At 44.8% G+C, this 24,562-nt stretch overlaps 1 protein-coding gene across 3 annotated transcripts; it reads left to right on the top strand.

Moving 5' to 3' along the window:
* The first annotated feature begins 962 nt into the window (after positions 1-962).
* On the top strand, positions 963-23,684 carry BFAR (bifunctional apoptosis regulator). Of its 3 annotated transcripts, none has more exons than XM_066576197.1 (9): positions 963-1,033; positions 6,966-7,305; positions 9,078-9,285; positions 10,176-10,345; positions 13,102-13,246; positions 15,064-15,099; positions 16,195-16,239; positions 20,133-20,335; positions 23,300-23,684. In XM_066576197.1, exons 2-9 carry the CDS (start codon positions 7,043-7,045, stop codon positions 23,490-23,492), a joined length of 1,263 nt encoding a protein of 420 aa, XP_066432294.1. In that variant the 5' UTR covers positions 963-1,033; positions 6,966-7,042; the 3' UTR covers positions 23,493-23,684. The 3 variants fall into 3 exon arrangements, with proteins under 3 accessions (XP_066432294.1, XP_066432292.1, XP_066432293.1); XM_066576195.1 differs by having other exon boundaries at positions 14,929-15,099; XM_066576196.1 differs by lacking the exon at positions 16,195-16,239 and having other exon boundaries at positions 14,929-15,099.
* Positions 23,685-24,562: the final 878 nt, after the last annotated feature.

Genomic DNA, 24,562 nt, shown 5'->3' with positions numbered 1-24,562 from the left:
GATCTCCGCCGCCGGGGAGCAGGAGCCTGCTGACGGTTCTACGCACTGAGCCTATCTGACAGACAGCCTCACCATGGAGAATTGCGGCAAATCGCAGCATGCTGCGATTTGCTGCCCGCGAGCGGAGAATCGCTATGATTCTCCGCTCGTGGACAGGAGGGCTGCGCTTTCCATAGCAACGCTATGGAAGGCGTTCACTGCGTTCCCTGCGGCCGGATTATCGCCGCGGGGAATGCAATGAAAATTCGCCCGTGGACAGGCGGCCCAACAAACTCGTGCAGATCTTATTGGGGGGTTTGGATACAGTATACTGTTCCCGCAGTTTGGCAGTACCCCGAGTGTTCCTTCGCACTGACGGATTTGCGTACGTAATACGCAGTGACTACAGCCCATTGCTTTCATTGGGTTGGTTCACATGCATGTATTTTGCGTTTACATTTTAATTTAGCCTTTGCTCTATCTTTCTGTACATTTGTGCACCAACCTTCCCCATAGAAGTCAATGGGGATGCACAGGTGCATGCTGGATACGCAGAGATGCGTGAAACACTGTGTTCGCTTGCCATGCGCTGGCAGAAAAAGTAGTGCAATACGCCAATACGAACGCAAAGAAGCTTCGTTCAAAGCACAAAAAAAGTCACGCTAAGGTGTGCGCAATTGTGCTTACGCCGCGTGAAGTCGGTCCAGCGCCCACTATTGCTCTGACGCCAACTGCAATTGCAGTTTGATAACTATGACAAGTATAAACTCCCTTTATCCAATTTGCCTTTTATAAGTAAAGGAAATCTACGGTTGCCTAATTCTATGCAGTTTTATCCCCGGACACAGAGGTAAACACCGGCAGCTTCTCCTCACACACCGGAGGGAGGCCGCACCACGTGACCACACCGGCCCTGACCCGAGCTGACAGCAGCTGCCGCGCATGCGCAGAACACCGCCAATAGCCGGGGATGTCAGGCGGAAGGAGAAAGGGTGATCCGCTGACGCTGGGAAGATGGCGGCACCCTCGGGAGCTTCAAGTGGACCCAAACAAGGTAATTGCGTTCGCCGGGTACTTAAGTGCGTGCTGTGAGGGTAGCTGTCTGACGGGAGGTGGAAGTGCACAGCTGTTCTCAGTGTCCCGGCGGGGAGGTGAGTGCACAGGTGTGGCCGCTGGGGGGCGGCACAGGTGTGCAGAGCTTGGACCTACTGTCCAGCGCCCGCCTGACTTACGTGGCAGCAGAGTATGTGCACAGGTGGCAGTGCTGCCACTTGTCCTGTCACCTGTGGACTTGGGTTTATAAACTGTGACATCTATAAATGCCATTGTGATTTATTGCTCTATCTGCCAGGCTGTAGTTCCCTGCCACCTTGTGATGTGAGGCTGCGGTGCCCGGGCAGCTCACTGCATGCCATATGCCAGGCTGACGGGCTCCTATTATCCACAGTAGGGGGGCCATAAAGCTGTTATGTGGGTCACTTGCCCTACCGCACCTGTATGGGGTGAGCCAGCAATGGCCGTGACAGCCCTGACCCCGCGGTGCCCCCTGGAGAGGGTCTCCGTCCCTGACCCTGTGGCGCCACCCCCGGAGGTGGGCTGCCTGCTGTTGTAGAACTGTCTGCAACGTTGTATCCCCAGCCTGCTGTAATGTAGCAGCTCTGTCCTTGGATCACAGATGGCTTACCAAAGCCATAAACCGATGGGCTAGAATGACCTGTGACACAGCTGTCCTTATAACTGGACACCACGTGTCACACTCACCGCCCACGGGCTGCATCCGGCACGCCATTTTTTTCATGAGGTCTGGACCCAGACCGGCTCTCCACTTTCCCCGAAGGACGTAGCCAGCGCTTGGCAGAGGGGGTGGTGTGGGTGCCATCTTGGATTCTGAGCTTTGGCGCACCTCCACACTGCTCTGTTCAGCAACTGCCAGGTGGTGGCAGAGCTCTGACAGCTGTAACTGGGCACCCTAGCCACCCTCTGAGGTAGGAAGCTCTGTGCTAAAGACGGTGGCAGGGAAGAAACCCCATCATCGTGCAAAGCGCCCTAAAGCCATGGCTCCTTCACATAGGCATATACAGTTGTAGTCCATGCAGCATTTCAGCGCACCAAAACGGCATATTTGGACCCTCTCACTGGATTTTTTCTATGTGCACGTGTTCGCTGTGTTTTTCAATTTAGCGCAAAAAAACCCCCAAAAACAATATATGTATAATATGGAGAGAAAAATGCTCCGGTGCAGGCAGGTGTAATGCTGGCGTGGCCCTCGCGCCATCCTGACCCCACGCAGTTATCTCCTTGATGGTCTTGCATTAATCACTACGGCCGGCTGCACACGACTGGATTTGCATTGCAGAATCTGCGGTCGGCGTCCACACCGCGGATCCACAGCAAATTCCGATCGTTACATGCTATGGAAAAGCGGTTCTTCCTGCACACTCGCGGAACCACATTGCGATTTCCATGACCGGAGGAAAAATTTGTAGTGCACACGTCTGATGATTTTTTTTTTTTAGTTTTTTTTTTTCGATTGATTTTTTTTTTTTCTGGTGAAACGGACAGTGATGGAAACCCAACAGAACCCGTTAGTCAATGGGTGCCGATGATGCCCGCCATATGGCAGATCCAACTCTTTGTTTTTGTTTTATTGATGCAACCGAAAAAATGGAAACTTCACTTGAGTGAATGAAACCAAAATCCTAAATATCTGTCGGAGGCTGCTGGATAGTCAGGAGGTCCACAAGCCATATGTGGCTCTCAAGCTACCTTTATACTCACTATAATTTGCAGACGACACAAAGCTGGGAGGGATAGCTAACACTAGAGAAGAGAGTATTCAAAAAGATCTCGACAAGCTTGAACAGTGGGCAGTGACTAACAGAATGGTATTTAACAAGGAGAAATGCAAAGTCCTACATCTGGGCAAGAAAAATGAAAAAAGCACATACAGAATGGGAGGAATTGGGTTAAGCAGCAGTGCATGTGAAAAAGACTTGGGTATAATTGATCTGCGCCTTTTATCTTGATCATAGACTGAACATGAGTCAACAATGTGATGCAGCAGCCAAAAAGGCAAACAATTCTGGGATGCATTAAGAGAAGCATAGAGTCTAGATCACGTGAGGTAATTATCCCCCTCTACTCTTCTTAGTCAGACCTCATCTGGAATACTGTGTCCAGTTCTGGGCACCCCACTTTAAAAAAAGACATAGACAAACTGGAGCAAGTTCAGAGAAGAGTTACCAAGATGGTGAGCGGTCTGCAAATCTATCCTATGAGGAACGGTTAAAGGATCTGGGGGTGTATAGCTTGCAAAAAGAACGCTGAGAGAAGACTTAATAGCTGTCTACAAATATCTGAAGGGCTGTCACAGTGCAGAGGGATCAGCCCTATTCTCATTTGCACAAGGAAAGCCTAGAAGCAATGGGATGAAACTGAAAGGGAGGAGACACAGATTAGATATTAGACACTTTCTGATAGTGAGGGTGATCAATGAGTGGAACAGGTTACCATGGGAGGTGGTGAGTTCTCCTTCAGTGGAAGTGTTCAAACAAAGGCTGGACAGACATCTGTCTGGGATGATTTAGTAAACCCTGCACTAAGCAGGGGGTTGGACCTGATGACCTTGGATGGTGTGGCTTTTAAAACAATGGGCAGGGGGAGAGTCTGGGCCGCAGCCAGGAGTAGACCGACCGTCAGACAGTCCACTGCTAACTTGCAGTTAGTGCTGATAAAATGCAAATGGGATCACAATGCTGCGTGTTGGGTTTGTAAACCTATGTGGAAGAAAAAAAAAACAGTTTGATTTGACACATTGACTACTGTGGGTCTATTTGCTGGCCTAATCAGTTGTAGACAGACTGGAATTATGGTTGTGTGTCTTAGGCCCAGGTCCTACTCCTCTAACACCTCCCTTCAAGGAGAGCGGCGCACTCTTCTGCGTTCCAGCGATTAGTAGTTCTCTCTGCACTCTGACCCCCATGAATCAGAACTTCTGACGTATCACAATGGCATGTCAGATATTAGACCATTATACTTTAAGACAATCTTGTCCTCTCAGACGGAGTGCCCAAAACTTTATTACAGCTGCCACTCCTGACTTGTTCCAGGTAGCATTGCTCATCATAGCTAAAACTTTACAGCTCTTCCTCACTGCTGGGCCGATAAACCATCGCAGACTGAACTGTAATATCTACAAAGAATTAGCCAGAACCTTGTGCCGGCCCCAGCGTTCATATGATGATTGCTAGAAGTTACATACAGAGCCCACCGAGTACTTAACTTTACTACAGTATGTCTACGAGCGTTGTATAGATGTGCGAATGTAACATTCTTGTATTGGAATTGTCTTAGTAAAGCGTTTTGTAATGCAAGATCGACTTTGTATTTAAAAAAAAAAAAAAAATAATCAATGGGAATTTCTAATGTTAACGCATCACACAAATCACAAGTTTGTATAAATGCATGACCTTATGTGGTTTCGCTCACATTAGCGTATAGGAATTGCGTGATCAAGCGCAAAAAAGCAGCATGTTCCATTTTGTAGTGTGTGTGTGTGTGTGACCATTGTTCTCTAGGGACAACTATACTGCAAATGGACTGCGTATATTTATGCCATTGCAAAGCAACTGCGTGGAAAATATAGACAAAAAGAAAACCAGATGGACTGTGCGTGAGATGCGCTGTCATAAGCAGTGATGGGCTGAGTCACCAATGGCTCCACAGCGCTAAAATGGTGCATGATCCACTAAGCATTTTAGGCTTACAGCCATGTGAGCCAGCCTTAAAGGGGTTGTCCCGCGAAAGCAAGTGGGGGTATACACTTCTGTATGGCCATATTAATGCACTTTGTAATGTACATTGTGCATTAATTATGAGCCATACAGAAGTTATTCACTTACCTGTTCCGTTGCTGGCGTCCCCGTCTCCATGGTGCCATCTAATTTCAGTGTCTAATCGCCCGATTAGACGCGCTTGCGCAGTCCGGTCTTCTCCCTGGTGAATGGGGCCGCTCGTGCCGGAGAGCTGGTCCTCGTAGCTCCGCCCCGTCACGTGTGCCGATTCCAGCCAATCAGGAGGCGGTCCATCGCCGATTCCAGCACAGAGCCCACGGTGCACCATGGGAGAAGACCAGCGGCCATCTTAGTAAGGTAAGGAAGAACCATTTTTAACACATGCATTGGGTTTGTCTCGCGCTGAACGGGGGGCCTATTGAATAAAAAAAAAAATCGTTTCGGCGCGGGACAACCCCTTTAAGGCCCATTTACACGGAGCCATGATCGCTCAAAAGTGATAGTTTGAGCGATCATTGTTGTGTTTAAATGGGCGCCCATCGTGCACTTTTCGTGCACTGCTAGCGGGTCATTAAATTCAGTCCAACCTAAAAAATTGTCATTCAGCCTTATCAGCAGTTTTCCGCGGGTAGTGCTGATAGCATTGTTTCCCGCTGCAGAACAAAAGAACTGAAAGCAGATAAGAGCCTCGGGTTATTAACTGCTTTCAGCTAAGGCTTCATTTGCACACTTAATTGCTCTCAAGTAGCTACTTAAAAGTTTATGTAAAATGATCGCTCAAAGCTGTCACTCAAACTGTCGTTTGAGCGATCATCGCCCCGAATTAACCAGCCTTAACTCTTAGGCCGGCTGCACATGAGCGTGACGGGCTCCGCCGCAGAATATTCCACGGCGAAGCCTGTCACGGCGCCCCCCCCCCCCCCAGAGACCCCATACTTGCCAGCGGCTCCGGCGTTTTCGCTCCCGCATGACTCTTCTCCGCCCACCGCCGCGTCACATGACAAGCCCACCGCGTCATATGACGCGGCGGCGGTAGGCGGGAAAGCATTTTAACGCTATCTTCCGCTGTGTTACAGCGGGAGATAGCGTGAACGGACGGCTTCCATTGACTGCAATGGAAGCCGTCAGCGCGTACACCCGCGGCAAATAGAGCATGCCGCGAGTGAGGACGGGAGATTTCATGGTGCCGAATTCCACGGTGGAATTCCGCACCATGAGCACTGAGCTATTAGGTTCAATAGAACCTAATGGCTGCGGGCAACGCAGCGGATTTTCGCTGCGAATTACGCGGCGGAAATCCATTCGTGGGAAGGAGGCCTTAAGGTCTTTTAATGCAGGCCTCAAAGTTCTGAAAACACTTGTTTACCCAACAATCAGACTATGTAAAAGGACCAATGATCAACCAGTGAATGAGTGAATGCTTGCTTGTTGGCTGATCATTAAATTTCAGTGCGCATAAAAATACTCGCTGCACGAACTATTGTATTAGCGATCCTCTATCCCCATAAGCTGTGTAGTATTAAAAATAGCTGGTTGGCATTTGTTTGATTGGTCTGAAAATTCAGTCAGCCTAAAAGGAATTTGACCTTATGAGTACACTCATACACATGATGATCTAAGATATGGCCATGCCCCCTATCCACAAGATAAAGGATATGTTCCAATTAATGGGGGCCCATAAAACCACAACACACAGTCTCCCCACATATTAGGTGGATAGGAGATAAATGAAAATCTTGGCTCAACTGCTTTAAGTTGGTGCCAAGGCTGCTGTAATCACAGGACTTTTAGACTGAGGTGGTGAAGGGTTGAAGTAATTCAAGTTACTTGTTTTTCTACCCCATATTGCACTGCAAAAATAACGTGGTACCCTCATATTTGCCCATAATACACAACAGTAGGGTCCTATGAAAGGAGTAAAAGCTATCATTTTGGTGCACACACCCAAATTGTGACTCTTGTAAGCCAGTGGCCTGACCTTCTTCATACATACGCCCTAATAAGTCTAATTGCTCTTCAGCTACTGCATGCAGAGCAGGGTCCGCCAACCATAGAAACTAAGAAATTGTCAGGTGTTTTTTTTTTTTTTTTTTTTTTTTTTTTTTTTAAACCCGGAATTGCCACCTTTGCTTATATATTTATGCAGTGTTGGTAATCGTAGCTACGAGGAAGTTAAAGTTTGCTGTTTTGCAGGGTTAATAATGACCAGAGGATTTCAATGATCTTTTTGAAGACCCGGCTTCCTTATTTGAGTGGCTGACGGTTCGTGCATGACAGCCATGGAGGAGGATGTGAAGTTAGAAAGTGCCAATGATGAGAACGGCTCTGGAGCAAAACTAGACCGGAACATATCAGTTAGTGAGTTTTCCTGCAATTGTTGCTATGATATCTTGGTGAACCCAACTACCCTGAACTGTGGGCACAGCTTCTGCAGACATTGTCTTGCCCTGTGGTGGGTGTCTTCAAAGAAGACGGAGTGTCCTGAATGTCGTGACAAGTGGGAAGGATTTCCAAAAGTGAACATACTACTTAGGTAAGTACAGATGGGGGCTACATGACATTCTTAATCTTTCTTACTTTATGCTTAAAATTCTTTTTATTTGAGACTAGCTTTGAGAAATGAAGAACTTGTGTTCTGCAACTGTCCTGCCAACTTAATGGCTCATTGGCAGACTCTGGTGATTACCATTATGTATGACTATGCCCCCCTTCCACAAGGAACTCCATCTGTAATAAAAAAAAAAATACTGCAGGACCAGGTCAATCCTAGGCGTGGAAAAGGAAATTATGTACATGAAGAATTAAACCTGGTTACAAGATCACATTTTTGTAAGAAGATCCATAAAATGATAAATCCCCCTCTTTGATTTCCTTGGCAGTGCAGACACTCCTAGAGATACAGACTGTAATGCCGGGTGTCTGCAACACTTGCAGGGGTTATGTTAAAGGGAATCTGTTAGCGGTTCCATCCTATGAGTCTAGGCCAGATCTGCTCAGTGCTTCTCGTGTAAGCTGTTCTGAAACCCTGCAGTATTTCAGAACAAACACTTTGAGGGTTGACTTGAACGGAGCTCTCGAGTCAGAGGCGTGCTATACTGGGCCTCCGTGCCTGCTGCGTTAGGGCTTACAACTCTTTCCCTATACATAAGCAGGCTGTCAGTCTGTATGCTATGGATGACCAGGGGTATAGAAGCGGAGGAACTGGCTGTTCTGCGCTGTTTCTGTAACATCTATAGAAGTAAATGGGAGGTACTAGTTAGTCGCAATTATGAAAACAGTTTCAATAGATTCTATGGATGCAAGCGATCTGCAGACCATATGCAATTAACATTGCATATGAGCGGCAGAAACGCTCACAAGTAGTCGGCTGGAGGGGGGAGAGACTTGTCCTCCGTGCGGAGGATAAGCTGTGCATACGTATACATCCGTACGGGAAAACTGCATGCATTTGCAATCAATTGCAGTTTCCATGAAGGATCACAGGTTTTCTGGTGCAGAAATCCGCTTGTGGAATCCGACCTGTTTGTGTGAGCCCGGCCTTCAGCACATGTCAGATTATGCCGAGAACAATGTCCCATAGAAGTCAATGGGTCCCCTCCTGTCCACTGTGGCTATGGCCCATGAGGCTGCTGTAAAGCATCTCTTTAAATGCTGCTAACTGCAGCTCAGGCAGCATGCCTCTCCTCCATAATCCTGTGCAGGCAATAGAATACAAATCTACAATCCGAAAGTGAAAATACACTAAACATGGAAATTGTTTTACTACCCCATCTTAATTAGAAAAAAAAAAGAAAAATGGGGGGTGCATTTCCTTTGAAGTGTTTCTCTTATAGGGAATCTGCTGTCTTTGCTAATGCTTGTTTTAGTATATATATTTTTTCCGTAAGGTAAGGCCTCGCTCACAGGGGTGCGTGTTGTCTGAATGGTCCAATGTAAATCCATGCCCTTTTAGCACTGCATATTACATCCATTAACTTGGATTTTACATCTACTTGGGCAATAAAACGATCACTCAACACAATATTTTAGGATGTTTTTCTTCTTTGCCTATAGTTTGTAATCCGTTACTAAGCGGAGAATTGGAAGGAAATGACAAAACTTTGGATGACCTCCATCACATCTCAGCCAGCCTGCACTTATATTGGAATAATTGAAGGGGTGTGAGAATCCTTCATATAGAGGTTTAACTCCTTTTGATCTTCCGATCTAATTTGGAGCAAATACCAGATTCTAATGGCACTCTGTAATGCTTTTGTTACTGCAAAACACTTTAACTTGTAACAAGGTTTTTGTTCTGTTTTTCAGGGATGTCATTGAAAAACTATTTCCTGATGCCATAAAAGAAAAGTATGAGGACCTTGAGCAGAATGCTGAAATTGGCAGGGCCTTGCAGGCTTTCAATAAGTATGGCAATGAACAGAATCAATCGTCTTCCAGGGAAGGGCGAGCTAACCAACAGAGGGGTGGAGGCGGCTTCTTCTCAGGAGTGCTGACTGCACTAACGGGCGTTGCAGTAAGTGGTGTAAGGATGAATGCACACAGTGCTGCTGGCTGCACATTGCTGGTCAGGGGCTGTAAAATCATATAGCCATTGACCACTATGGGTGAGTGGGGTCTTTTTGTAAACATCTTATTTTCAAATTTTCCAACTGTTAGTGTGTGTACAAAGAAGTAGATGATTATGCTACTTGTCACACTCAGGGCGCTATTTTAAAGGGGGGTTCTTTTTGAAGACTACCATATGCACTCTAAGAGTTATGGATGTCAGGGCTGTGGGGTCAGTAAGCTAAAGCTCGGACTACTCCATTTTCCCAGACTGACTATAGGGGAGCAGCTTCACTACTGAGCATGTGCAGACAGTGCAACTCCGACAGTGCAACACAGGTTCATCCCAACTAAAGGCTTTCAAGAAGCATTATAATCCAATGGAGTGAAAAGGCAATAGCTCATTATTTATTTTCTTTTCTCTTGCAGTTTTGACATCTTGGTTACCGATGTTTTTGATAAGTAGGGGCTTAGATAGAAATTAAATCGAATATATTCATAGGACACTTAAACTCCCTTTTTGTCAGAATGGGAGTCCCTTTTGGAGTGTGTCTCTATTTTGGCTCAGATTTGAGCCGGCATTGTATTACATCAATGTTTTTTTTTTGGGGGGGGGGGTTGTGTTAAATCTCTAATGCCTGACTCGCTGCAGCTTCACCTGACAGTATTCACTGTTTGCTGATAACCCCTCTCAAAAAGCAAGTCATTGGGGCAGTCTAAGACCCCACTATGAGATTTTATAGAGGGAGCTTACTGAATACCACTGTGTCAGATTGTGTGAAACAAACCGCAGTAGATCTTAAAAAGGAAATGGTTAGTCTCTTTCTTTAAATGGTTCCTCATTGTTTGTGCCTTTAGGTAGTGTTACTGGTGTATCATTGGAGCAGTCGGGAATCTGAACATGATCTCTTGGTTCACAAGCCAGTGTCTAAATGGACCCCTGAAGAGGTAGTCCTTTGGCTTGAGCAGTTGGGTCCATGGGCGTCTCATTACAAAGACAGATTTTTATCAGGAAGAGTTAATGGAAGGTGAGAATACTGGCAATACTTTATCCTGGTAAATACTATTACTAGCCATATGGCAAATATCTAATCTTGGTGCTCTACCCTTCAATGCTCCAAGAAAACAATGGCAAAAAGCCACCTCCACTACATCTCAGAAATGTGGTGGCCAAGCGAGAAGGGGCTTGACATGCAGAGCATGGTACTTGTGGTTCTACTCACTGGGTGCACCTGCTGGCTTATTTTTCTTAGGACCTGATGACAAATTCTCTAATGAGAATTGCTTCAGAATTTTTACTCTTTGCAAACCAATATCTTTGTCATTGCTCAGAGGTTTCTGGGGAGTTAAATGTGTTGTGCCAAGTTAGAAAGTTATCCTTCATTCTGTAGATGGGGAATAACTTCTAAATGAGGGGCGGGGGGGAATTACTGGAGCCTCTACCAATCCTTTGAATGGGGCTCTGAAGGCCCCCAACAAAAAGTGGTGGTCTCGCTCAATGCTTATCAAGTGGGAGTGTTGTAAATGGCCAAGCTCAAGTTTTCTTGTCTCTTTATCAAACCATGAAGTTCTTAACAAGCAATCTGTAGTGAGTATTTGTGAGTACTCACCTGGTGCTCAGTGGAATTCTCAATATCGAGAATCCACTGGCACCTGTTGTCCTCAAAGGCTTATTAACCACTCGGGGTTCACAATCCAGATAACCGGAGAGACGTCCACGGGATGCAGCTCTCTTGCGAGCCGTGAGATCCAGAAGTGGTATGCAAACAAATAAAAAATCGCCGCGCTACGGAACCCAAGGAGATTAAAAATGGACTCAGTCGTCCATATTATATTCTTTTATTCTTGCGACGCGTTTCGGCAATAACATCTTTGCCTTTCTCAGGCATATAACATACATACACATTATAAATACATCTACATTTATATAGGAGATTAAAAAGGTTCACTTACACTCATCACGATGCACGCCAGCATCGGGGCCATCTTGGCGTCGTGATCGGAGTTACTTCCTGTCCATGTGACTCCATACGTCACTTTTTCTGAATGAAATCTCAATTCTACAACCTCCTTCATAATGACCAGTGTTTACTATGATAGGGAACCACCTTTTTCTACTACTAGTATCCTTCACTGTTCCATTCATAAATATTCAATTTTACTATATTGAAATACTTACTACCACAACCTCTTATTCTATAGAATTCGTATTCAATTCATAAACAAATCATAATTCATTATAAAATCATTATTACATATCCTAAAGATTATTATTTTTCTAAAAAATATTTTAATTGCCAATCTAAAATTTATTATCATTGTGCACTAAAATCTAAGATCCCCCTCTCTCCCCTCCCGCTTTCCCCCTGCTCACCGCCGCAACTCACCTGTCACCCGCATCGGCAGTCGAATCTTTAAAGACGAGCGGGAGGATACTTGGCTAAGGCACTACTCGCTCATCTCTAATGGTCATTTATTTATCAATTAAGATGCAACATGAAATAGTATTTATTATAAACAGTAATTTATACGTTAATATTATATTTTAGTGCACAATGATAGTAAATTTTAGATTGGTAATTAAAATATTTTTTAGAAAAATCTCTAGGATATGTAATTATGATTTTGTAATGAATTCTATAGAATAAGAGGTTGTGGTAGTAAGTATTTCAGTATAGTAAAATTGAATATTTATGAATGGATCAGTGAAGGATACTAGTAGTAGAAAAAGGTGGTTCCCTATCATAGTAAACACCGGTCATTATGAATGAGGTTGTAGAATTGAGATTTCATTGAGGGAAAAAAGTGACGCATGGAGTCATATGGACAGGAAGTAATGCCGATCACATGACGCCAAGATGGCCCCAGTGCTGGCGTGCATCGTGATGAGCATAAGGAAACCTTTTTTGTGTGTGTGTGTGTGTGTGTGTGTGTGTGTGTGTGTGTGTGTGTGTGTTATGCTTGAGTAAGGCAAAGATTTTATTGCCCAAAAGCGTCGCAAGAATAAAAAAAATATAATATGGATGATGGAGTCTATTTTTAATCTCCTTGGGTTCCGGAGCGCGGCGATCTTTATTTGTTTGCATACCACTACTACAGAACAAAAGGGTACTTGCCCTCCTCGGCTCCAGTGATCCATGCTGCACCTCCTCGATTTCCCCAGTCTCTGACAGCCGAATTCAGGTGAGTCTACTGCTTAATGGCAGGCCGTAGCATCACTACTTGTTCTCCTGGCATCAGTGCTCACATTACAACATGCAACAAATCTGAACTGTGACTGTGGCCTCTGATTGGCAGGCAGCGGTCACCTGACTTCTGGCTATGACTAGGTAAATTGCGGGGCTGAATCACTAAGGCTTAGGATAGTAAGTTACCCTTGTTAAGTGATGTGGCTCTAAACTTTAAGTTCTCTTCTAACCAGTCAAGCCCTTTAAACTTTTGTGTTCTGGCACAATCCCTCTGAAGGCAATGAACAATTTTGCTACCGATTTTTGAAAGCCAGTGCTGCCTAAGAAAGCCAGAATAAGAGCTTTATTATGTAACCAATCACCAGGATGGCCTTTTAACTTACAGATAAAATGAAGTAATTTGGTGCTAGTCATGTCAGCCAAGGTGGTAACTTTATATCTGATCTTTCCCTTGTCGTCCTGCTCTTTACTGAACTGGCAGTCTGATTTTTATATTTGTGCACACTTTGGTATTTTGCTATAATGTGTTTGGAATTGGGTTATAGCTTGTATAACTTTTTGGCTTTTGTGAACTAACAGCTACTTCTGTGACACAGGCTCCTGCTGACACTGGCTGAGGAGGAATTCTCAAAGGAGCCATACAGCATAGAGAGCAACAGTCACAGGAAAGCCATTATCATGGAGCTGGAGAGAGTCAAAACACTTGGGGTAAAGCCACCTCAGAATTTATGGGAATATAAGGTACAGCACACCTTCTACTATGACACTCTATCTTTACGTGTGAAATTAGTTTCCTGTTGTATCTTACTGCTTTAAAACCTGGTACGTACCTCTTCGTAATTAGCAAAATGGACATACTGAAATATTTTAAGAAATGGGAGGTTTCAACTTATATCACAACTATGTAACCATCAAGGAGACAATACATATTAGACAAAAGTGAGCAGAGCCTGCCAGTGTCAGCAAGACCGACTGGCCATCTAATGTGGAGAGTCGAGTGGCCCATACGCTCAACAGCATATATTCCTTTTTATGCTTATCCCAGGCAGCTTGTAGTCATTTATTAACTTTCCAACCACATCTGCTGGAAGTTTGTTCCAAGCATTCACAGTGGTGCCTTGGGTTAACCCTTTCCAATCCACTGTCTGACATCTAAAGACATTTTGATTGAAGGCTGTATAGCTTCCGATGTTGGAAGACGACCAGCAGGGTATTCTTACTGTATATTACTGGCCGCTCTGTTTTCGGGGGCCTCTCTGGCATGTCTCATAGCAGCACTGGCTCTTGCCAGCAGATGGTGCCATTGTAAAATGGCAGAAAGCGAAAGCCTCCTAGGAAACCCTGAATCCAAAATTGGATTGCAAAGGGTTAAGAGTTTGTGTTCCGTGACAGAGCTCTTAACCCAAAACACTCGTAAGTCAAATCAAATTTTTCCCATTGAAATGAATGGAAAAGCCATTAATCCATTCCGGATGGCGTTGCCCCATTGAAAGCAATTGGACGCTGGCACTCCCACGATGATTTCAGGAAGGGCTTTAAATATAAGCCCTTCCCTGCAAATCATCCTAAGCTGTAGTGAAAAAAAAAAAAAATATATATATATATATACACACACACACACACACACACACACACACACCCCTGTCTACCGGGGCTCAGGCACGTCTAGCCATCGGTTGTTCTACCTGCACTGCTCTCAGGCTTTTCAGCAGGCGGGCATTAAAAATGCAGGGAGAACAACGGCGGCTAGAGGCGCGTGTGCGTGTGTTTTTTACACTACAGCAGGGATGATTTTCAGGGAAGAGCTTGTATGGAAAGCCCTTCCCCGAAAATCACTGCAGGGGTTGCTGGCAGGCAGGCCATTGCTTTCAATTGGGCCACCGTCAGCAGCGGCAACACCATTGAGAGCAAGGCTCTTAACCCAAGTTTTTGCTCTTAAATAAGAGAAAAAATTCAGGAGAGGGCCTGCTCTCAAGTCAAAAAGCTTAGAAGCTGAGGCACTCTTAGCCCAAGGTATCACTGTACTTTGTTCCAAGCATTAAGAACTTTGGTCACTCTCAGTCCAACATGCATGTTTTTTGGGTGTCGGAAAGGATACCTGTTGGCTGAACACACTTTTCAGCCTATCTTGGGTGTATGGGCACCTTAAAGGGATGTGGAAACTAGGCAAACTTTTAAAAGTTTGATTAGAAGGGTCTCCTGATAAAGGACTGATGAGGCCCTGCTGCTGGTACCCAATATGATTAGCTTTTATTGCTGGGGGATTTATTGCTTACCCTTGGCAGCACAGTAGTATACAGTATCTGTTTGACGATTTTTTTTTTTTTTTTTTTTTTCCCTTTGGATATTTTAGCTACAAAAAGCAACTGCTTGTTTAGCTCTTTCCGGTAAAGAAGTATGAACTTGTCTTTTTCTTCTCCTAGGCTGTAAACCCTGGAAAATCCCTATTTCTGCTGTATGCTCTCAAGAGCTCACCCCGGCTCAGCATGTTATACATGTATTTGTTTGATTACACAGAAACCTTTTTACCGTTCATTCACACTACATGTCCTTTGCAGGAGGAGGATGAAGAAGACATTATAACCAAATTCATAGTAAGTTTCACGTCATTGGACTGTAATGGTAATAAATTTACATATGCAAAAACAGAAAAAAGGTCAGCTCACTCCATCTTGCAAATGTTGCTCTCACCCTGAAAGTTGCTTGGAGGAGTGCACAGGGAAGCTCCAATGGACCCTTGGAGATGTGTATAGTGATCCATAAAAATGAGGTAGTGGCTGCACACAACTGGTGCTGGTGTGTGCAGGTATTACCTCTGCCATTTTTATGGATTAATATAAAGTTGAACTTTCAGGAAGTGCTGGGAACTTTTTATTTTTTCTATTTTAAATAAAATTTACATAGCTAAAATATTCGTAATGTGCTCTCATTTGGCCTTTTTGGCCACTAGTACATTTCTGGTGTATTTATGGGCTATGAATCCCTGATGGCAAGGGTCCGATTGCTAGAGCATAACTCGTTAAAACAAAAATGGGCATCGATCTTCTAATTGCTGTGTCCTTTCTTCCAACTTCTCACTTTGGATGACTTCCTCCCTCCTCTTCCAAGTGAATCAGCTGAATTCTTTTATTTTTTTTTTTAATGCTAAGAGCAACCGCCCTGAGCTGAAGGGGTACATCTTTTTTAGGGATCATTGGCGGTCCAATCCTTTTGAGTCCTCACTAATCCTACTTTTATGCCAGTCTACCAGTATAACCTAAATACATCTGAGGGAAACACTTCTGTGGTTGTCCTTTATGACAACTTGATCACATCCCCAGCTGTTAATGCTAAAGAGTGTCCTACTAGTGGCCATTTGTGGGTAAAATGAAGCTATGCACATCTGTTTTTCTAAAGCAGACAACCCTTTTTATGTGTTCCCCCCCCCCCCCCCCCCCCCCCACCTTTCCAAACCTCTACTTCTCATGGTTCCAATGATCTTTAACAGTGGGCATTTAAAAAATGCCTGTTGGTGTATTTAGTGACACTGGGAAAGCTTACTGTCCAAGTCTGTCCAGCAATAGTAATTACCAAAAGCCACTTGGACATGTAAAATGTGCTGTTGTGAGATCTGAAATTAAATGTAACCTGTTTAGTTGTGTTATGTAACAAAGGGACAGTGAGGGATTTTTGTATATTATAATCTACAGGTATCTGTAGCCTTAAGTGCACTACGTGGCAATTCTGGCATTCGGGTAAGCTGGTATGGTCCTGTATTTAGCTCAACATCATGAGTACTAACAAACTAATCTAACTTTTTTTTTTTTTCTGATTTCTAACAAGACTGACTTTTGTGATTTGAAGACCAATTGCAGTCAGTGCCCCCCTGTTGACGTAAACTATAATATATGCTCACCCCTGGGTATATTTCTTGTATAGGCCCAATTAAGGTTCAGCTTTAAAGCATGCTTCAGATACATGATGCACATAGTCTTTAGGCAGATCTGTCATGTCCTCAGGTTGGCAGGGCCAGCTACGAAGCTTTGCACCTGTGGCCCTGCTGAATCTTGCTGCTATTTTGTTTCTATAGCGTCCCATTTAGGCTTGACTCCCAGCACTCTGAATCCATCAAGTGTATGGTCCCCTTTCTCTTCTGCCAGATTTGATTGAAAATGGTGGCGACTGCCTGCTTGACAGTCTCAAATTGCAGACTGTAGATGGGGCAGAGCAAAAACTAAAGAATAGCTGTGATGGGCAGTGTGGTCGTGGCTACAAAGCTATTCAGCCAGCCCTAGCCGAGAATATGATGGGTTCTTAATACAGACTTATCTTATATGCTTAAAACCTATGCACATTTTGCAGGGCAATGGTTTTTCAATTAACTGCAAGTATTGAGGGCTGACAATCATTTTCAGAATGGGGTTAATAATAATCTTTATATAACTCTAACCTATTCGGCAGCGCTTACAAGACTGGAAATAAAACAAGACCACGGTTACATGAAGTAATCGATGGAAACAGGGGTGCGGGTCCTGCTCCAGTGAGCTTACATACTACAAGTAATGGGGTGATACAGAAGGTAAAGGGGCTGGAGATGTGCCCGGTATGGCAGGGTGGAGAGAGGGATGCTATACACATCAGGCCATATAGTGGCGGAATCAGGATGACTACAGATGCCACATGATTACGGCTAGCAGGGATTGCAGCCTGTGGGTCAGGGAGCATGTTATGAGGCGGAATACAGAGGGGTTTGGTTTAGGGGATGTAGTATGCTTCCCTGAAGAGGTGCGTCTTTAGAGCACGCCTGAAGTTTAGTGTGTCAGTGATTGCCCGGATATTTTTGGGTAGCGCGTTCCAGTGGTCTGGTGCTGCTCTGGAGAAGTCTTGGAGGCGATAATGAGAGGTTTGAATTAAAGGGGCACTTAGTCTGATTTTTGTGAGCAGAGGGCGTGGGCTGGGTGGGGAATTGAGATGAGGGAGGCAACGTAGGGCAGGGGCGGTGCTGTGGAGCACTTTGTGGATGAGGGTAGTGAGTTTAAATTGTCTTCTATATTTGATGTGCAGCCATTGCAGTGACTGGCACAGGGCAGAGGTGTCTGAGTAGCGGCTGGACAGGAAGATAAGCCTGGCTGCCGCATTCAGGATGAATTGGAGAGGGGAGAGTCTGGTGCGGGGGAGGCCGATCAGCAGCGAGTTGCAATAATCGAGCCGAGTGGATGAGGGCAACAGTAAGCGTTTTTAGTGTGTACTTGGTGAGAAAGGGGTGGATTCTTGAGATGTTCTTGAGGTGCAGCTGACATGTTAGGGCAAGAGATTGGATGTAGGGGTTGAAGGATAGATCACAGTTGAATATAACCTCAAGGCAGCGGGCGTGCTGTCTGGGAGTTATGGTAGTGCCGCACACTGTGATGGAGACGTCAGGATGGGGTCGGTTAGTAGGTTAATTATTTTGCACCACTTGTCTTCTGCTGTATATAGAAACTGCAGTCTATAAGGGTGGAATTAATCAAGATTGTGCAGCAGTCTTTTGTCATCAGTCGCAAATTTTTGCACAGTAGGGTTTGACTTTTTTCTGTTGTACACCTTTCACTCCACTTTATAGTGTCTACAAAAAGTGTATGGTTTAAGTGGAGTGAGGCTTTTAGACACTTAAGAAATGTGACTTTTAAGTCAGTTTGTCGCAATCTCGCTTTTTACGCCACAGTTTCCACTTCTTTTGGAGTGGATTCACATTTGTAGACCTATTAAGATACAATGAATTCATCCGAATATGACATTTGATACATTTGCCACAAAGGCAACGTGGCCTACAGCAAAACAGACTTTAATTTAAAGGCAAAAAAAACCCTAAATAAATCCCCTCCGCCCTCCCAAGTGTGTTCTCAGTTCTGTTATAGAATGAAAATTAAAACCGATGCTTAATCTGTTAACATAATGGAAACGGCAGAACCCATTGGCTATAATTTGGTTCTGTCCACGGGTATGATCATTTGACTACACAATTTTTCTGGCATTTGACAGAGCCGATGGAAGTGTGAACAGAGCCTTGTCTCAATGGCTCTGTCAGTGAAGCTGGACTGATGACCTAAGGCCCATTTTGACACAAGGATTATCACTCAAAAGCCATTTCTTGAGCAATAATCATTGTCTAAACGCACCGCCATCGTGCACGGTTCATGCACTATTCGTTCATCGGTGATTTCTAGACTGGTGACTTATCAGCGCCACACGATTTTCTTAGCGGGCGGCGCTGATGGTATACTTTCAGCTGATATTCCGCTGGCAGTTAGCAGGACACCAGCTGAAAGCTCCAAGAACGTTGCAGCTGTTTGCATATACAAAACAGCTGCATTGTTATGAGCTATCGCAGCGGTATTCTGCTCTGCCTGCATTAACTCTTAAGTAGCTACTAGAGTTATGCAAAGATCGCTCAAAACGGTCACTCAACAGGTCGTTTGAAAGCTAAAAATCGCTCAAATCATTCAGTGTACATGGGCCTTTAGTTTCCCCCTGCTCTCTCCTCTCCACATTTTTATCAGCTAATTTATGACCACAAAGTTGTTTATGACAAAAAAAAACTTTGGTCATAAATTGGCTGAGAATGTGCAGGAGAGGAGAGAGCAGAGGGAAACTTAGTCGCCAGTCCAGTTTCACTGACAGACCTCCTATTGACTTGCAGTGATGTGAAGAAGCTGAAACAAACCTCAATCTTCTGCAAAAAAACAATTGTCAGCCCAAAGTACGTGCTTTTTAAGTAGGGGGAAAAATTGTCCCCCAAACTTGACACATAGTATAGCTGTAATCTTCCAAACTGCCTCTTATTCAACTGCTGGAAACCTATTGAAGGAGTCTTCAATACTAGGGGGTGTATGTGGGTGTTTTCTGTACCTCCGATATAGGTGACTGGACTGCTGGACTACTCTTGTAGGTGTTTGTTGGTCTGACAGGTGGCAAGAAGGATCAGGCATGGGGAATTTTAACTCCCAAACCTCTTCCCCTGGAAATAAGCTGCCATGAGAACCGCTCTGGAGTACAAGCTGCTGAGATTCAGAAGTACATGACTTATATTTAGGTGTGAAGTATAGGGGAGGTAATGTGAAACGATCTGAACATGAAGACTTGTTGCATTTTTAGATGTGTCAATATAAGCAGTTTGGATTAACCAGAAACTCCATGTAATTGTTTTTGGGGTTTTCATTTCTCTCCATAATCCAGACTTCAAAATCTGTATGAGCCTGGCCAATGATTTCAGTGGCCTGCAATAGAATGCTATAGTGGCACCTTGTAAATGGGACCTTATTGTTGAAGTGACTGGTTCTGCACCCCTTGATGTATGTATTGAGTTGGCGTATGCAGTGTGTGTGGCTGACTGCATATACAAATGTGGATGCATATTCCAAGCATCAAGATAATTGATACTTTAGTAAATTTGCATTACATTACTGCTTTTGTGTGTTTTTATATAAGAAATTTTGGTCACATTGTTTACCTAACTACAGTTACTTGTCATGGACTTTCCATACCCTTAGGCCCAAAATTTACTTATGCTGTTTGTTAGCAGACATAGGGTATTTTACACCAGCTTGCCTGCTGCTTCTTTGGGAAAATACATATGTGTACATTAACCATAGCTTTATGCCTTTTTCAGGACTTGCAGGATCCATCATGGCCACAGTGGCGGGAGTTCCTTGTTAAGTATGTGTTTCTTCCATATCAACTTCTTGCTGAGTTTGCATGGGACTGGCTAGAAGTACATTACTGGACCTCTCGATTTATAATTGTAAATGCCATGCTGCTTTCAGTGCTGGAATTATTCTCATTTTGGAGACTGTGGTCGACCAGCCAACTACGGTAAGTGTTCCTCCTGACTGCATAATCGCATGTTAATGGTGGGTCTTCATACAAATCTATAACCTACAGCAGAGTAACATTATTCAGAGGATTTGCAAAATGTTCTTCCCAAGAACCATCCCTTCTGTAGATGGACAGGGTCCCTTCATTGCCAACCTTGGCATTGCCTGTTGTTGCAACTCGGTCCTGTTCACTTGTATTGCACTAAAGCTTTAGTAAACTGCAATACCAAGCAAAGCGTGAAGGAAATGTTTGAAGCGGTCATGAAGCTCAAATGCCACATCTGACTGGTGGGTTGCCAAGCATGAAATATTGATGCTCTATCCTAAGGATAGGTTATGAATCTTTAAGAAAAAAAAAACTGGATAAGCTCTAAGGACGAAGCGCAGTAAATTTACGGCACTTGGTGCTGGGCTTTAATCCCGGCGGATGGCAAAAGTACTGCGCAGAATTAATGCTCCTGCAATCAGGCGATTGGGTCCTTGGGTGTTAGTCACAGCCGAGGACCCATAGAAGACGGCAGAAGTGGTTTTCAACTGCTTCTGCCTTCTTCTTTACAGGCTACATGGCACTCAATGAGCGCTATGTAGTGCACAGATAAAGCATAAGGGCGCCTTCACACTGGCCATCGCAAGATCACCACCGTGAAAAAATTGCGGCAAAATTTCATTTTTGTTTACTTAACTTTTTTTTTTTTTTTAATTTACCGTATATACTTGAGTATAAGCAGAGTTTTTCAGCACCTTTTTATTTTTTCATGCTTGGCTTTGAATTCCCCCGCCATCAGCGCTGTGTAAGTAAGCGCTGCGATTGGATAAAGCGCCAGCCAATCACAGCTGGCACTCAATCATTCACAGCCATTCAGGAAATGACATTACTGCATGGCTGTGAGTTGCATTTTTTTACCTAGTATATAATAAACCAATACCTCCCGAGTATTGCGTTGTGGGTTTTTTTTTTTTTTACCTAGTGCAGTGATGGCGAACCTTTTAGAGACCGAGTGCCCAAACTGCAACCTAAAACCCACTTATTTATCGCAAAGTGCCAATACGTCAGGGGGCGGGGCTTATCACGACATATGATTTTACCCCCGTCGTTCTAAAAAGGACAGGGCCGCTTCAAAATAGACAGCGTGCAGATTTTGACTGCTTTTTGGATGCAGAAATACTGCAGAATGTCCTCAGGGGAAATTTCTGTGGAAAATTCTGCAGCATTTCCGCATCCAAAAAGTAGTCAAAATCTGCACGCTGTCTATTTTGAAGCGGCCCTGCCCATGTCCGCCACATGTAAACATTCCCCACCACACAGCAGCCCCAGCGGTAATAGTGACACCCCCCCCCCCCCCCCCAGCAGCCCCAGCGGTAATAGTGACCCCCACCGCACAGCGGCCCTTAGCGGTAATAGTGACACCCCCCCCCCCCCCAGAGTGATAATAGTGACCCCCCCCCCACCACACAGCAGCCTTAGCGGTAATAGTGACCCCCAGCGGTAATAGTGACACCCCCAGCACCCCCAGCGATAATAGTGACCCCCACCCAGCAGTAATAGTGACCCCCACGCTGCAGCAATAATAGTAACCCCCACCCCACAGCGGCTCCAGCGGTGATAGTGACCCCCACCCCACAGCGGCTCCAGCGGTGATAGTGACCCCCACCCCACAGCGGCTCCAGCGGTGATAGTGACCCCCACCCCACAGCGGCCCTAGCGGTAATCGTGTCCCCCACCCCACAGCGATAATAGTGACCCCCCCCCCAGCGGCCCCCAGTGCATTAGGGACACCCCCCAGTGGCCCCCAGTGTATTAGGGACACCCCCCAGCGGCCCCCCAAGTGCATTAGAGACGCCCCCCAGTGCAGTAGTGACACCCCCCCCCCCCTAGCGGCCCCCCAGTGCATTAGTGACACCCTCCCAGCGGCCCCCCCATGCATTAGTGACACCCCACAGTGCGCCTCCCGAGACCCACATACTTACCCCCCCCCCCCCCTCCTCCTCCTGTAAGCTCAGCTCCTCTTCTGGTCAGCGATGGTCCCGGCATGCATATTAACTTTTTCTTCCCCACTTCTGCCTCAATAGGTAATTCCCAGCAACCTGATTGGTTGTTTGGTGAATCAGCCAAACCAAGCAACCAATCAGGTTGCTGGGAATTGCTGATTGCTGCAGAAGTGGGGAAGAAAGTGTTAATATGCTCCCGGCACACATTCTGACACACACGCTGCTGGACACCGCCCCCTCCCGGCGGAACCAAGTAGTAGGAGACGTCGGGGCAGGGGGGAGGGGGATTCCAGCTGCAGACTGAAGTCAGTGTGTGCCGGGATCAGCGCGGCTAGCAGTGCCGTTTGTGAATGCCGGCAGGGGAGCCGCGGCCCCTGCTGGTATTCACAAGTGGTGAGCGGCCGATGTGGCGCGTGCCAGCAGGGAAGGCTCTGCGTGCCGCCTCTGGCACGCATGTCATAGGTTCGCCACCACTGACCTAGTGTGTACGCGAGTATAGCTACCAGAGTGTTTTTTACCAGAAAAAGGATATATTGGAGTATTAGCCAACCTGAGTATAAACCGAGTCAATAAGTGTGTTTTGGTTTTTTTTTCTTTTTTTTACCACAAAAAAAACACAACTTATTGACATGGTTTATACTCGGGTCGGCTAATACTCCAAATATATCCTTTTTTTTTTTTTTTTTTCTTTGTGTCAACCATGCTTTTTCCTAAGAATCTCATCACAGCCGTCTATGATTTTCTTGTGCGAAAAATGCATTGCACGAACATTGCGATGAATCTGAGATTCCATAGGGAAATGTGGGTGAGAAGAAAATCGCTAAATGCAGAAAGATAGGACATGCCACAATATTTTTGTTTTTTTTTTTCACGCCACGTCTCATGAGTGAAAACATTGCACATGGGAATGAAACCACTGAAAATGCACATAATGGCAGATTTACTTTTAACGCCTTTCAACTCAAACTTTCAGGTCTGTCCCCCGGCTTATGTGGGGCCATTTTTGGAAGATGTCGACCCAAGGACTTTTTGTTGCTATCTTCTGGCCTGTGATCCCACAATTCGTCTGCAATTGCTTGTTTTACTGGGCTTTGTATTTCAACCCAATTATTAACATTGACTTAGTGGTGAAAAAGATTCGACGATTGGAGACTCAAGCGATTTGAGATGTGAAAGCGCCCCCTTCAGGATTGGACACAAGTCGTGACACTGAATTAAAGGATGGAAACCGCCTCCACTCTCTACAGTCACTGTGTGATCCATTTATTTTAAAGACTGTTAAAATTCCAGAGGCACCATGAAGGTCAAAATATTTTCATACTTTTTTATGTGTAATATATTTTCTTTTTCTCCTGTGACTTTTTTTTTTTTTTATCTTTAATTTTAGAGCGTTGGTTGTTTAAAGAGATTTTGAGTGAATTTCTAGTTGACAGGCCACATAGGATATTGTGCAGCTGCTCATTTTAAGTGCAGTCATTAGGCAGCATTCACACAGGGTGAAGGTGTGCTGGGTTTCCTGCTGCTACATTTCACCCTGGCAGTCCGTTGTGCGTCATCAGTGGGAGTTTGGTTTCCTAGTCACACACTTGTGAATTTTTGAGCCTGCTTCAGACTTTTTTTTTTTTTGGCATTTTTGTGGTACTTTTTTTTTTCTTAATTACTGCAGATGGATGCAATAGGGCATGTAGAAGAACTTACTTTTCTTAAATGTGCAGTTTTCAACATGAACAAGTTTTAGGATCTCTTCCTAGGATTTTTTTTTTATTTTTTAAGATGACGACCCCCCCCCCCCCCCCCCATGTGCATAAACCTCCTTGTTGCAAAAGTGATGCAGTTAACAACTGCCATACTTGCATCCCTATGCTAAGTAAGTCTTTGTAGCCTGCTACCGGCAATAGTTCTCAAGTTTATGTTGAGTTTTTGAAGGATTTTGAATCTCTGCTGCAAAGTAAGTGCAATAATTTTTAACAAATGTTTAACATGAAAACCTCCTTATAAATGCTTTACTGTTCCATATTGTAGAAGTCTCACTGTTTCAATATATACCGTCTTTCCCCTGTCTTATATTACTACTTTCTCCAAAAGAGGCACGAAGTCTAAACTTGCCTAGCAGGCTCGTAAATGCCCCTCACCGGAGGTCCACGTTCTCGTGATTGTAGCCGCTCGTACAACAGGTTTCTGGTTGCAGGAATCCTAAATCCCACCTCCAGCAAGCAATGGCTGTGATTGGCTGAGC

This window comes from Eleutherodactylus coqui, chromosome 8 (assembly GCF_035609145.1).
Source record: "Eleutherodactylus coqui strain aEleCoq1 chromosome 8, aEleCoq1.hap1, whole genome shotgun sequence".
In the NCBI taxonomy this organism is placed as follows: domain Eukaryota; kingdom Metazoa; phylum Chordata; class Amphibia; order Anura; family Eleutherodactylidae; genus Eleutherodactylus; species Eleutherodactylus coqui.
This window is presented reverse-complemented; position numbering and strand designations above follow the sequence as displayed.